Here is a 14,133-nt window from a genome sequence, read left to right as displayed (position 1 = left end):
AGGTACATAGAAGCACTAAGGTTTGCTGCAATGTGTACTGATTTTGCAAGGGGAATGCACTCACAGGAGGTATTTTGTGACTGTCCCTGCTGCAGGACAGCCATTTTTTGGCATCCGCTTTCTCAAAATTCCAGAAGCGCTCACTGGCTCAACAAGATATAGTTCTCTTATGACTAGAAAAATCAGACACTTTGCTTACTTAATCAAACAGTCTTAATCACAAAGCATGGACATTATTAGACTTCATATATAGATATAAAAAGCACAGGGTTACTAAAAATGTAGGACAGATAGCCTATGTTTTACAGAAATTGTGAGGTTTTAAAGAACCAAAGGTTATTATGAATTCAACCTATTTGTAGTATTCAGGCAACCACAGACTGAGGAACTACAAACTGTTTAAGGTGGGCTAAAGGCAGTAATATCTTCACGTGAGATCCAATGGAAACTGGACTTTTTCTTTGTGAAATATCTGCCCAGTAACAAACAGACCTGAAGGGTTTTTTGTTTTGTTTTTAGGTACTCTTATTAGATCGGGTCAGGTGCCCCTTCTGTAAGAGGCACGTTTAAATTGGCCGAAGAGAAGGTTCATCTATTCAAATGACTGCATGTTCTTTGAAGATTAAAAATTAAACTTTGCACCATTTTAATTATCTCTCATCAACCATGTCCTACCAGAAGCAGCAGCACATTACTAGCATTAATTACTCGCCCAGAGGTCAGGGTAATGTTTAACACAGGATAAGTGCTTTCTATTCCAAAAACAGAACCTTACCACAACTTTTTAAAAGTACTGGTGAGTTGCTGAGTGAAAGAATGTTTCTGCTGTAGAATTAAAATACACCCTAAAGTGTGTAAATCATTACTGAAAGGGGTTGTACACGGAAATGCTCAGTTGTTTATATCAAACCAACTTTTACACGTCTGCTAGATTTTTTAAAAAAAGAAATAAATACAAATTGTTATTATTTATTTATTTATTTATTTATATTTTTGATTTATATTCCACCCTCCCCGCGCAAACAGGCTCAGGGCGGATTACAGTATGACAAAAAACATTTACCGTATAAATTATGTTAAAACAGCTTACATGACAATATAAAACAACACAGTATAAAAATAATATAAAATAGCACTCAGTAACAGGGTTCACCACCTGAGCTACCATTTAAAATGTAAAAAAGCTAGACGGTGGATGCATCTGATTGGGAAGAGATCTGACCTCCTCTGTTTGGCCGGTGGCGGCCAAGCCCAGCCTCAACCATACGCCTGGCGGAACATCTCTGTCTTACAGGCCTGGTGAAAGGGTAACAAATCCTGTTGGGCCCTGGTGTCATCCAACAGAGAGTTCCACCAGGTTGGAGCCAGGACCGAAAAGGCTCTGGCTCTGGTTGAGGCTAGGCGGGCCTCCCTGGGACCAGGGACCACCAACAGTTGCGTATTTCCTGATCGTAACATGCTCTGGGGCACATATAGAGAGAGATGGTCCCACAGATACACTGGTCCCAGTCCCTATAGTGCTTTATAGGTTAACACCCAAATCTTAAACCTGATTCGGTACTCTACTGGTAGCCAATGCTGCTGGCGCAGTACCAGTGTTATGTGCGCACCATTTAGCACTCTGGTGATGACACACACCACTGCATTTTGAACCAGCTGTAATCAGCAGATCAGACCCAAGGGAAGCCCAGCATAGAACACATTACAGTAATCCAGCCTAAAGGTGACCGTTGCTTGAATCACTGTAGTTAAATTGTGGGTCGAGAGATATGGGGGCAAGCTGCCTGGTCTGTCGCAGATGGGGGAAAAAAGACCTGGCAACCTCTGCAACCTGAGCCTCCATTTTCAAGGAGGCATCTAAGATCACCCCCCAAACTCCTGACCTTCAGAATCAGTGTGAGTAACGCCCCATCGAGGGCTGGAAGCTGGGGTCCCGAATCCACACACCCGTGACTCAAGTACAGGACCTCCGTCTTCGTGGGGTTTAATTTCAGCCGACTCTGCTTCAACCATCCAGTCACAGCTTCAAAGGCACACTCCAGAATATCTGGGGCCGAGTCAGGCCGTCCGTCCATCAACAGATACAATTGGGTGTCATCAGCATACTGATGACACCCAAGTCCAAAACGTCACACCAGCTGGGCGAGGGGGCGCATATAGATATTAAACAATAATGGGGAGAGTATTGCCCCACACACCAGTGTGTGGGTGGCAAGACAACAACTTGCACACCACACACCAGTGGGTGGCAAGACAACAACTTCTCCCCCAGCATCACCCTCTGTCCTCGACTGTGGAGAAAAGAGACAAGCCATTGCAGGGCCATCCCTCAAATCCCCACACTGGCGAGGCGGTGGATCAAAAGATCATGGTCAACCGTATCAAACACTGCTGACACATCTAATAATATCAGTAGTGCCAATCTGCCCCGATCCAGGTGTCTGTGAAGATTGTTTGTGAGGACGACCAACAGTGTCTCCATCCCACGTTCTGGGCGGAAACCCGACTGGAAAGGATCCAGGGCCAAGGTATCCTTCAGGAAACCCTGCAGTTGCTCCTCCACCACCCGCTCAATCACCTTACCCAGAAATGGGAGGTTCAAGACAAGGTGGTAACTGACCAGGTCAGCAGGGTTCAACTATGGTTTCTTTAGAAGAGGACTCACCACGGCCTCCTTTAGCGCCCCGGGGAAAACCCCAGAGCTCAGGGACAAGTTGGCAATGGCCTCCAAAGGATCCCATAGTCCATCAGCACTAGCTTTCACCAGCCATGACGGACACGGGTCCAGGAGGAACGTGGTAGGTCTCACTGCTCGCAGGGTCCTGTCAACCTCCTCCCCAGAGAGTGGGTTGAAATGATCCAATAATCAGCCCAGAAGACATCCAAGGGGCCTCTAGTTAATGTACTGTGTCAATCGTGGCTGGTAAGTCGTGGTGGAGAGACAAGATTTTATTGGCAAAGAAGCTCGCAAAAGCCTCACAGCTAATGTCCAAATTCAAATTTTGCCGGCCTCCCTCTGACAGGGAGACCAGCAATCATACAACATTGAACAACATTGCTGGGCATGAGCTGGCTGACGCAATGGAGGCTATATAGAATTCCTTCTTCACAGCCTTCACTGCCACCTCATAGGATTTCATAAACAGCCTATAAGATGTTATTGCCTCCTCATCCCGAGTTCACCACCACACACGCTCTAGCCGTCTTAGCTCCCATTTCTTCCGACATAGCTCCTCTGTATACCAGGGAGCTTGCTGGACACGTGGGTGAAGAGGGTGACGGGATGCGATACTGTCAATGGCTTCAGAGAGTCGGACTTGCCAGTCCTCCACCAGCTCATTCAACGAACCGCCATGGAGCACTGGTTCCCGCAGAGCATTCTGGAATCCAGTCGGATCCATAAGTCTCCGTGGGCGAGCCTTCAGGACTGAATGATCTGACCATGGCACCAGCTCTACCGCATCCCGAATCACATTTATCCCTATTCCAATGATCAAATCCAGCGTGCACTCTACTTTAAGTGTGGGAGCCAATACAAACTGGGAAAGTCCCAGTGCTGCCATGACTGACACCTGGTCCGCAGCCTGCGTAGAGATGACATCATCAACATGGACATTGAAGTCCCCCAGCACTATCAGCCTTGGGTACTTCAAGGCCCACCCCGCTACCACCTCTAACAGGTGCAACAGGGTATCTGCCGGTGGGCTGGGTGGTCGGCACACCAAACAGATAGCCAAACTTTCCTCAGCACTCCACACTAGGCCTACACAATCAATGCTAGAGATCTCAGGGGCAGGGAGCAGCCTGAAGGAGAAAGCCTCTTGAGTAAGAAGTGCCACCCATCCCCCCTGGCCACTCATTCGAGACTGATGGAGGACCGAGTACCCTGGGGGGGATCAGTTCTCTCAGGGCAACCGTTTCACCTTCCCTCACCCAGTCTCAGTCATGCATACCAGATCCACGTTGGCTACTGCAAAAACATTTTGCAGAGCGTTAGTCTTATTATTTATGGACCTGACACTGCACAACATCAGTGTCAAAGGAGGGGTAATTTTCCTAGCTCCAATACCAGAGTCTCTCGAGATGGGACATAGGAGGGCACCGAGCCTTCCCATATCTTCGTGATCTCACTTTTACCCACATCCCACCCCCATATCTCCCTCGTCCCCAGAGAACTGGGATCCCTGGCCCTCTCCCGGCCACCCTCCCTGCATCCACCATCATTCCACAGCAGCATCTCACCCACAACCAAAAATAACACCAACTCCACTTTGATGTATTCTATATGGAACGGCCACAATTTTCTCTGCACCATATAAATAAGCAACTCATAAATCCGAGGGCACATTCATTTCCCATAATCCAAATTTTCTAAATTCCCAGATTAATACAATCTACCCAATGACCCCGCCCCGTCTCAATCCAAATGATCCTCAGTTCTAATATTGATCATTTAACTTATGATTCTCTAATTTGTAGCGACTAACCCCCCCTTTTTTTAATTTAGTAACTCTAAAAGAGTTCCCGTTAAAGATTCCCTATTTTAAGGCCACAATTAATACCCAACGGGGCAGTACAATCAATAATCAACTAACTTCTGGGAACAATGTCAACCAATTCAGAAATCAGCCAGATTCCTAATCAATCAAATCCCTCCTCTATTTATTTATTAGCATATTAGTAACAGGTGCTAATGCATCAACTATATTATGCATCGTGTACACTGACCTGGCTAAACTCATGTCACATGGCTCAGAAGGAACAACAAATGGGCGATTCCCTTCACTTTATTTTCAGAAAGTAAATACTCTGGTTCAAAAGTGCCTCTCCAAAATCCCAAGGATGTAGGCCTGGGAGAGACTGCCGCCACCAAGGACAGAGTTGTTGCCACTTGCTTTGCCCCTCCCCTTTCAGTCTCCAGATGCTTAAAGGGAAGCTGTCTCTTGGACGGAAGTATCTGGGGAAAGAGAGCTGCCGTCAAAGGCAGAGCTCTTCTGAGCCACCCCTTCTGTATGGCAGGTAGATTTGCTGTTAAGTAACGTGTGGTCTTGGGTGGCTTTCTGTTGACAATGTAAGCTGCCATGAGTCTGCTCTTAAGCAGAGAAAAGTGAGTTAAAAGAATGCAAATAAATGCCAATTAAGGAAAATGCTATAGGATACAGAAGGATCAGCAGCTGAACGTCCTCCTGAAAGCAATCATTATAGCTTTGAGGATAGCTCTGAGGAATGCAGAGGCCTCTAAAGTACAGGTTGCAAACCCTGAGGCCTTTATAAATCAAGGTGTCCAGTCAGCTGTAGCAGATGCATCTCTTCTTTGACATACGCCCCAGCTTCTCTCTCACAAATGCTGTACAAGGATTCCCCCCTTGTTGCTGCAGGCACCTCCTTCAAAGGCTGTATGTGTGAGAGAAGCCATCTTTTCTTTCCTCCCCAAGGACTGAAGGAGGGGGGGGGTCTCTTGGTTGCACTGGGGCAAAGGTGGCAGTTCACACTTGCTGTAATAATGCAGCCACTCCACTGGCTGACCATTAACTACTGAGTTCAATTCAAGGTACCAGCAGTCACATAAAAAACCCTTCATGTCCTTGGATCCTCAAATCTGCAGGACCTCCTCTCTGCCTACGCTCCACAACGACCTTGCTCAACTGAATAGGGCTTTCTAGAGAGGCCACCCAGCAAATGGGCAAGATCAACAACTGCCAACACCTGTGCATCCTCTGTAGAGAACTCCACCCTATGGAACGGCCTGCCTGAGGAGGTTAGGAAGAGTTCCACTCTCCTGGCTTTCCACAAACCATGTAAAACTGAATCATTCAGGAGGGCTTTTTTACATGGATAAGAAGGCTAGATTGTAAACACAATGGTACAGAAAGAAGCTTGGATAAAGGGATACGGATAAAGTGATACTACTTCTAAGTGTTCCTTGTTGCAGTATGTTTTTATTTTGCTCTTACTCCATTTTATTTCTACTTACATAATACCACTTCTTGCATTATTCATCATGTCACGTTTAATACTTATGCCTTGTTTCAGATTTCTGCTTTCCTGGTTCTATTGCACTGTTTTGTTAGATGCCTCCTTGTCCTACTAACTGTACTGACTTACATTATGTAATCCACCTTGAGTCGCAGTAAGAAATTAAAAAAAAAAATCTCCTGTGCAACTGAGGCACCAAGTTCTGTGTGGGTCATGGCCATTCTGTCTTTCCCAGTGCTGCTGATTGTGAAGCACAGTAGAGCGTCTGGGAAGATGCAGGCTGCTCATATTATAGTTGCACTTTCAGCAGTCTCATAGGAGGTGAAAGGAATGCAGAGACCAAAAACTGCTTCCAGGACGGGTGGGCAGGCACAATGCTTGTTCCATCACACAGTGCCACAGGCAGATCTAACATCTCTGGCCCAAAAGTGTATGCCAGAGGGGGAAAGGGGTGGGGGCAGCGTGTATATCTAATGGTGAGAGTGTCAGACTATAAATGAGGAGACCCCCATTCAGCCATGTCGATTCGCTATTACAGACAACACAAGTTGTGTCTGAGGTTCCTACTCTATGTCCTGTGTAACTGTCACATGTGAGTTGCAGGTTCCTCTCAGTTCCTGCATGCATGAATTCTGATCACAACTGTGGAATGCTCAGACAAGAGGCTTAAGCCTTCTCCTCTGTATGGTCTTCCCAACCAGCAACAGGGCTCAGGGTGAGCTCTTTGGCCTGCAGGGGAAACCTGTAGTCAGTTTCAGGTCAAGAATATGGCAGGTGGGTGGGATGCTGAAGCCTGTTCTCCACACATGCCACAGCCATGATTCAAACTGGGCACCACGTGGAAGGGAGGTGAGGAGAATTTGCATCTCAGATGTGACAGTTACACAGGGTGAGGACCCCAGACCCAACCAATGTTCCCCTTAATGTAGGCAACCTTGAACCAGTTGGCCTCTGTCAATCTAGCCTAGGCATAGGGTTTCTATGGAGATAAAATGGGTAAGGGTTAATATGCAATAAAATTAAAATAAGAAAAACTGCCTGTAATGGAGTCATATGGCTTTTCATGTTGAATGGTCAGCCGGTGTGTTTCACTGGCCACTGCTGGGTCAGCCAGCTGCAAAAGCTGAGCTGCACAACTTGCTGGCCTTCGTGAGTGAGGATAGAAGTGATGGCTCCCCCCCTCCCCATCATGAAAGAGAGACCATGTGAACATTTCTACACTATTGCATGGGAAGCTGGGCTCTGGGTGCAACACAGGCAGAATCTCTGTTTTAACATTTCTCAAGATTTTCTGTATGATGTATGTTTCCTTTGGCAAATAAGCAGGCAAACCTAGAAAACTACTGGTGAGGATACAGTGTATCAACTCAAAAGTCTACTTATAGTTACTTAGGAGTAAGCACTGAATTCTGGGATTTCTGGGATTTGATTTTCAATAAACACATATAGGGCCATGATGCTAAGAATGCCTGCTTTAGCTAAATAGAGCAAGGGAGGGGGACAGAAGACAGACTGCTGTATATATATACAATATAACAGGATTTTGCATTGTCAAATTGAATAGCAAGGTACTGGATGGAATTGACCACCGAGGAAATAAGTGACCATAATGAAGCAACAGATGTTAAGCATATACAGAGTGTCATCTTATCACCAGTGAGTAATCACAATAGCCTGCACTCAGCGAATGACACCTATTATCCCGCCCTATTATCCTCTTTCCTTAAATTCCCAAAGGTGGAAATTCTTTTAGATGCTGATGGTACATTGCAACACAACTGGACTTAATAGCTGGTTGTTCAGATATAATGAATGATCATTAAACCAAGAGACAATGTGTACTAATACAATGCATACTTTGTACCCTTTGAAACAGTTAACATCAGAACGTTCCCACACAGTATTTCTGCACTGTGCGCAACTGTATTTATTTAGGAGATCTGTATCTATGTCATATCTTGTAGAGGTGTTGTGAATCTACTCAAATGTAGCATAATGTAACATATAACCATAGCATCATTAAGCAATGGTTATATGTGGTTATTAAGCGACTCTTTACAGTCTGGACAGTTAATACTGTTCCTCTTCCCAAAATCTAATGGGTTTCAAAACTAAAAATGTGGGGAGAAAATGTAACTACACTTCTCTCTCAGCTTCTCAAATTCTCTCAAACTCCTTAGCAAGAACAAATATATACACAGAGAAACTCTAATAAGCTATTTACATGCAGTGCTTCCAGTTCTTTATTAGCTCATCAGCAACAAATTTTTCTTATGCTGATAATCTGTAAAACTACTCTTTAGTAGAGATGGGCATGAACTGAAAAACAAACCAAAATTTGTGACAAATGTCAATCAGTTTCCTAGGCATCAGGGGATGGACTTCCTGCAGACCTTCTGCTGACCCGGAAGTGACCTTCTGCTGACCCGGAAGTGGCATTTTCACAAACCAAAATGAACCGATTTGTGAACCGGAGGAGGTTCGTGAAAGTTTGTGGTTCATGAAACGTGACAAACCACAAACTGCATGGTTCTTTTTTTTCTGGTTCATGCCCATCTCTACTCTTTAGACATCCCATTTCACAAGCCAAATGAATGGGGAAAAATTATGCATCTCAGTTCCCAATGACAGTCTGTCAGTTTACTAGTTTTCAGTCATACAGACTCTTCAGTTTTGTTTTAATTTCACTGATGTAATATTAAATAAACAAAGTGTAAACTGCAGACGATTACGAAAAGCCAGCAGTTTGCAATCATTGGGTAGTTCTTATGCTGTTCCTTAATATCACAATACATGAAAACTTTTCTTTGGAATGCCTCATCTGTATCCGTTACTTACAATGAAAGTACATACTTCAAGTATTAATAACTATATGCTAATGAAACCACTACAAGGCAGAAGAAAAGCAGCCACCACGGAACCAAAAAGAAAAAAGTCTTTGAGTTCTCTACCCTCAAACATATTTGCCATAAAACAAAAAATACAAAAATAATCATAAGAAAGGAAATACATTTAAATCTCCATGCTTAAATTTCCTTTCATAATAGAAAGTTACAACAAAATCCCAGCTATTTAGCACAGAATATTTTCCATTTTAATGAGCCTATGCTTTTGTGCTCTCTGTATAATCCAAATGTTCCAACAGCCATTTCCTACAAGCTGAGTTGGGGGGGGGGAGCACCTTGTACTAAAAAGATGGTGCCAACTGAAGAAAAGCTCTCTTACTCAGAATATTCTGAAAAGAATTTGAAAAAATCAAGCCAAAACAACAAGCTTGTGAGACATAAATACAATTAAAAACTCTAGAGAGCACTGCAGTGAAAACAACACTCTTAACAACACTGTTAAGTGTTTGCCCAATGTGCTGAATGAACAGTCTCTCCAGGGATACCTGTAATCTGGGAGCACGGGCATATTTATAGGAAAACAGGGAGAAGACTGTTTACTTAGAATAAGAAATCAAATCTTGGTTTTAACACTCAATCGTTAGAAGATTGGCTGACTTTGTATTCTCAAAATGCACCCTGATAAAAAGGTGAGCAGTTTCAAGGAAGCGATATTACAGTAACTTCCTTGAAAAGGGATTCATCATAACAGTATAATTTTCACCAACTCTTATATTTACTTATTGAGGGGTTTTTTGTCCTGCTCTTAGGGCAATCAAGAAATTTATTGTAAGAATTTATTTCCCTCAATATAATTTCACAGTCCAAGGGTTGTTCAAACCTTATGACCTATGAAATACAATCAGAAAACCATTACATGTTCAGTATTTTAGTAATTCTGATTAATTCTTTGGGTAAAAGAAAAAAATGGCAAGCTGCATATACTTAAGAACTCAAATACTTTTTGCTTTTACAGTTGTTGTTAAAGTCTTCTTATTGTAATGCAACAGCACATGATGCTTAATATTAAGATGGCCATATAAACATACAATCACATACAAGAAAGCCTCTTTCGGTATTCATGTTCTGACGCAGTTAAATGTAAAACAGTTCCAATACAAAGTATTTTCCTCCACATTGCTTTTTTACCGGTGGCAAGTTAAAAGGTGAAAACTATCCTCTCTTCACCGGTGCAATTTTGACTACTCCAGCACCATATTTTGCCACAAGATGGTTCCCTTCATTTCAGTTACCAGAGCAAACAAAACATTCCAAGTACTTTAAATTGAGGATAATCCACAACAACAGGTGAACGTAACAACCCCACCCCAAGTCAAAGCAAGCTTCACACTCAAGCTTTGCTGTCTGTCCTGCATACACAAAGCAACAAAGAAAAAAGCAAGCAGTATCACTGGGTTCTTAGATAAGCTATTGCTGATTCTTCTCAGAATTCCAAGCAGGCAAGAATTCATCTGCAGCTGACCTTTTGAAAAATTACTTTTCCTACTTTTAATTTCCTGGTCACAGTCATCTTTACATAAACCGAAGCACACAGTGTAGGAACAGCAGCACAGAGATGACTATCCTTGTAAAACAGCCTCTATGGAAACTAACAGGATCTTCATGTCACCCAAATAATCATGATCACTATAGTATACAAAAACTTCACAAGTGATACGTACATGCTATAAAGTTTTAGCACTCCTATAAACAGAAACCACTGAACACAAATATTTAAACACTCATACCTATCAAAACTTGTGAGGGAGCCTTTGAAAACATGGATTATGCATATATATTTAAGAACCTTGGCTAGCAAATATCTTCCTAAATAAGGTACAAACTTCAAGGGGTGGGGCTCAGCGGCAGAGCATCTGCTTGGCATACAGGTTCAGTCCCCAGCATCATCAGTTTAAACAATCGAGTAATACATGATGTGAAAGACTTCTGCCTGAGACCCTGGAGAGTTGCTGCCAGTCTGAGTAGACAATATTGACCTTGATGACCAAGGGTCTGATTCAGTATAAGGCAGGTTCAAACATCCATATATCCAAGAAAGAACATACCACACTTTTTAAGGCCAGGCAGCTGCATTGATCTGCAATAGAACATCAGGATTTGAGTTCAGCAGCATCACAGAGATCAATAGGATTTGCAAGGTATAAGCTTTCCAGAGTCAAAACTCCTTTGTTCATACAAGGAGGATATCCCTGAACTAGGATATAAAGGCTCCAGGATAACCAGTCCTCCCTGTATCTGATGAAACGAGCTTTGACTTTCAAAAGCTTATACCCTGAAAAACTTGTCTACCTCTAAGGAGCTACTGGACCCAAATCCTGCTGTTCCACTCTTTTTAGGATGTGGTATCCTACTGTCATCCTACTTTTTAGGATGTGGCCCTACTGTCAGAGAGGGAGGAAATATTCCAGGGGTCCTGGAAGCTATACACGTCATGTCATTTTAATATCTATATATATAGTAATAACTGCACTTATATTCCACTCTTCTAGACAGATTAGTACCCAACTCAGAGCAGTGAACAAAGTCTGTGTTATTATTATCTCTGCAATACAGCTGGGGAGCTGGGGCTTAGAAGAGTCCCGGTGGTGTGGGAAGGTGGGGGCAGAAAAAACTCTTGTCATGGTGTCCATAGTGGTTTTCAACAACTCTTTGAATGGCATAGATCTCACAGCAGGGTAAACTTGGGTGGCTTTGGGGTAGAACATCTATCTACATATAAAAAGTTATGTTCAATCCCTGGCCTCCCCAGTTAATAGGAGATCTTAAAGATCTGTTTCTGCTAGTCAAGAGAAGACAACACTTCCCTCCACATACCAGTGGCCTGACTCTATCGTATGTTCCATATGTATTAGGGATGTACTCCAACCAGAGGCCCGAATGCTCCACCATGCAGCTGGAAACTTTTTTTAAAAAATCCCTGCACAAAGAAAGCTAGATCTCCAGGACAAAGGCTGCCCTTGAAGCCCTCGATGCACGAAACCTGCACTGCTAGCGTGTACATCCGAAGCCTAAAGCGGGGGGGGGGGGCTTCCGTTTCTATCCCCGGCCACACGTATACAAGGCACGGGTTGCCTACTGCGCATCGGGAAGGGAGACGTGTCCATCCCTTGCGTGCACCGAAGCAGGAAAGGAGGAGGCGGGGGTTACTCACATGGGCTCCAAGGTTTTGCTGAGCCAGGATTTCAGCGCCTCGAAGTTTTCTATGATCATTTTAACCACCATCCAGAGCGGCCCGAGCCCCGCCTCCCCCAGGCAGCAATGGCAGAGGCGGCGGCAGCCGGGGCCCGGGAAGCGGCGGGGACGGCACTGGGGACTGCGGACGGCTCCGAAGCGGGCAGCGCAGCTCGGACCGGCCGAGGCGGCGACCTTTCCACCCTTCTCCTCCCGCCCCCTACGGCCTAAGCTAGCGGCCGCCTGTCTCCGAGGCTTCTCCGCCTCCTCCCCTCTCCCGCACCGCCGCCAGAACAACTAAGATGGCGGCAAGGAAATGTCGCGAGGTTTGAAGAAACCTCGCGGAGAAAGGGGCGGGAAGGAATGGCAGTGGAGGCGTAGCGCTCCGTCTCCTCAGAAAGCGGCGCGCCTGAGGCCGGGGAGGGAGGAGGGGCGAGAGGAAGAAAAGGGGGTGGAGGTTTGTTTTTTATTTTTCCTCCGTTGAAAAGTCGGAATAAAGTGACATCCCGCATTTGCCACTTTGGGTGTCTCTAGTCTCCGTCCTTTTCTACCTCCTTGTGGTTCCGAAATGTCTTCTGAGCCGCCATTCCCATTGAACGCTGCTCAGCTCCTTCGGCAGCTTTACTTGGGAGTGAGTCCCAGTGAGTCCCGCGACCATCACGCGGAATTAATTCCGCGGATTTCAATAGGGTGAACTGCGAAAGACTGAGCAAAGAATTGAGATTTCATACGCTGGACAGGAATCACCTCTTTTAGCAGGAAGCTCTGACTGGCTCTCCCCCTGAAAATGTTGTGGTCTCTTAAGATGCCACCGGACTCAAATCCTGCTGTTTTGGCAAAACTCCCAGTCCGTTACAGATGTTAACTAGTTTCGCAAAATTCATAGCCGCCCCCACCTTTAATGCTTCCTTCATAAAAGATCTGTAGATGCATGAAAAGTTATGCTGAAATAAACGATTGCTATTTTTTTTAGATACTGTTAGGCTCCAGTTTATCTTAAGCAAGTTGAAGGTGGGAAAGGTCTTAATTCAATTTAAAATTAATCTTGTATAACTTAAAAATCAGCTAGCCCAGTTGATCAACAATTCTGCACACATATACTTAGGAATCAGCCTGTCTAAACTCAATGGGGTTCTTTTCTGAGAAGACGGAAATAGGCTTGGGCTCTTAAAAAATTGTTACTGTTAATGACTAGGTTTCTAAAAAGTGTAGGAGCTAGTTGTTAGGACTGAAGTCCTCAATGCGCTTTTCATGGCATCCAGCACAGCGAGATGTTTAGAGAGATGTAACTTAAATACCATTTTTAATGAGTGTGTGTTGGGGGGGGGGGCAATATAGCAGAAATGTGATCATATTCCCTCCTCAGTTTGTTCACACAAATAATTTGTATATACATTACACATTATTAACCCAAAGAAACCAGTGCTTCTGCCCTCATGATTTCTAACATAAAAGAATTGCCGCTCCATGGAAGTGGATGGACTACAAATCTCATGTGAGTGTGATTGGTTGTGTCTAGTTGTGTGCCACGTTCAAATTCCAGTCTTTGGAATTTGTTGGGTGGTTCTGTCTTTGGCGTTGGCTTAAAATCTTGGAAGGAGCCAAGGCCAAATAATTTTAATGTTTCTTAAGGATTGTAGATATCCCTTAAATGGGCCTAGCAAATGGCTTAGAGAGATGACTCTTTCCTCTTAGCTGAAGGGAGGGGACAGATGGGTACCTTGTGAAAAGAGACAGGCACTGAAATTCTGCAGGAAACGAGGGAGAAACTAACAGCTGAACTTAAAGCAAATACTACAGAAATGGCCTAAGTCCCCTGGTAGGTACCCTTCTCTTTTCCCAGAAAAAAAACCCTGGTGAAAACCAAGGTGGACTCTGAAGAGCTTCAGGAGAATCTCTCTAGAATGAATGAGTGAGCAACAACATGGCAAATGAAGTTCAGTGTTGGTAAGAGCAGGATGATGTATGTTGGAACAAAAAATCCTAACAATGTATGCTGATGGAGTCTGAACTGGCCAGTACTGAAACTGAAAGAAGCCTTGTGGCTGTACAGGAAAGCATGATGAAAATGCCAGCTCAG

General features: G+C 44.2%; 1 protein-coding gene across 2 annotated transcripts in view; it reads right to left on the bottom strand.

Annotated features, from left to right (window-relative positions):
- Window positions 1-12,325, bottom strand: part of RBM26 (RNA binding motif protein 26) — a 57,732-nt gene extending 45,407 nt beyond the window's left edge. For both annotated transcript variants that reach the window (XM_054973605.1, XM_054973606.1), the window contains exon 1: window positions 12,034-12,325. In XM_054973605.1, the coding sequence (XP_054829580.1) occupies window positions 12,034-12,104 (71 nt within the window). In that variant the 5' untranslated portion in view covers window positions 12,105-12,325. The remainder of the gene's footprint in view (window positions 1-12,033) is intronic.
- Window positions 12,326-14,133: the final 1,808 nt, after the last annotated feature.

The sequence above is a fragment of the Eublepharis macularius genome, chromosome 3 (assembly GCF_028583425.1).
Source record: "Eublepharis macularius isolate TG4126 chromosome 3, MPM_Emac_v1.0, whole genome shotgun sequence".
In the NCBI taxonomy this organism is placed as follows: domain Eukaryota; kingdom Metazoa; phylum Chordata; class Lepidosauria; order Squamata; family Eublepharidae; genus Eublepharis; species Eublepharis macularius.
The sequence above is the reverse complement of the archived record's forward strand: the minus strand, read 5'-3'. Positions and strand labels throughout refer to the sequence as shown.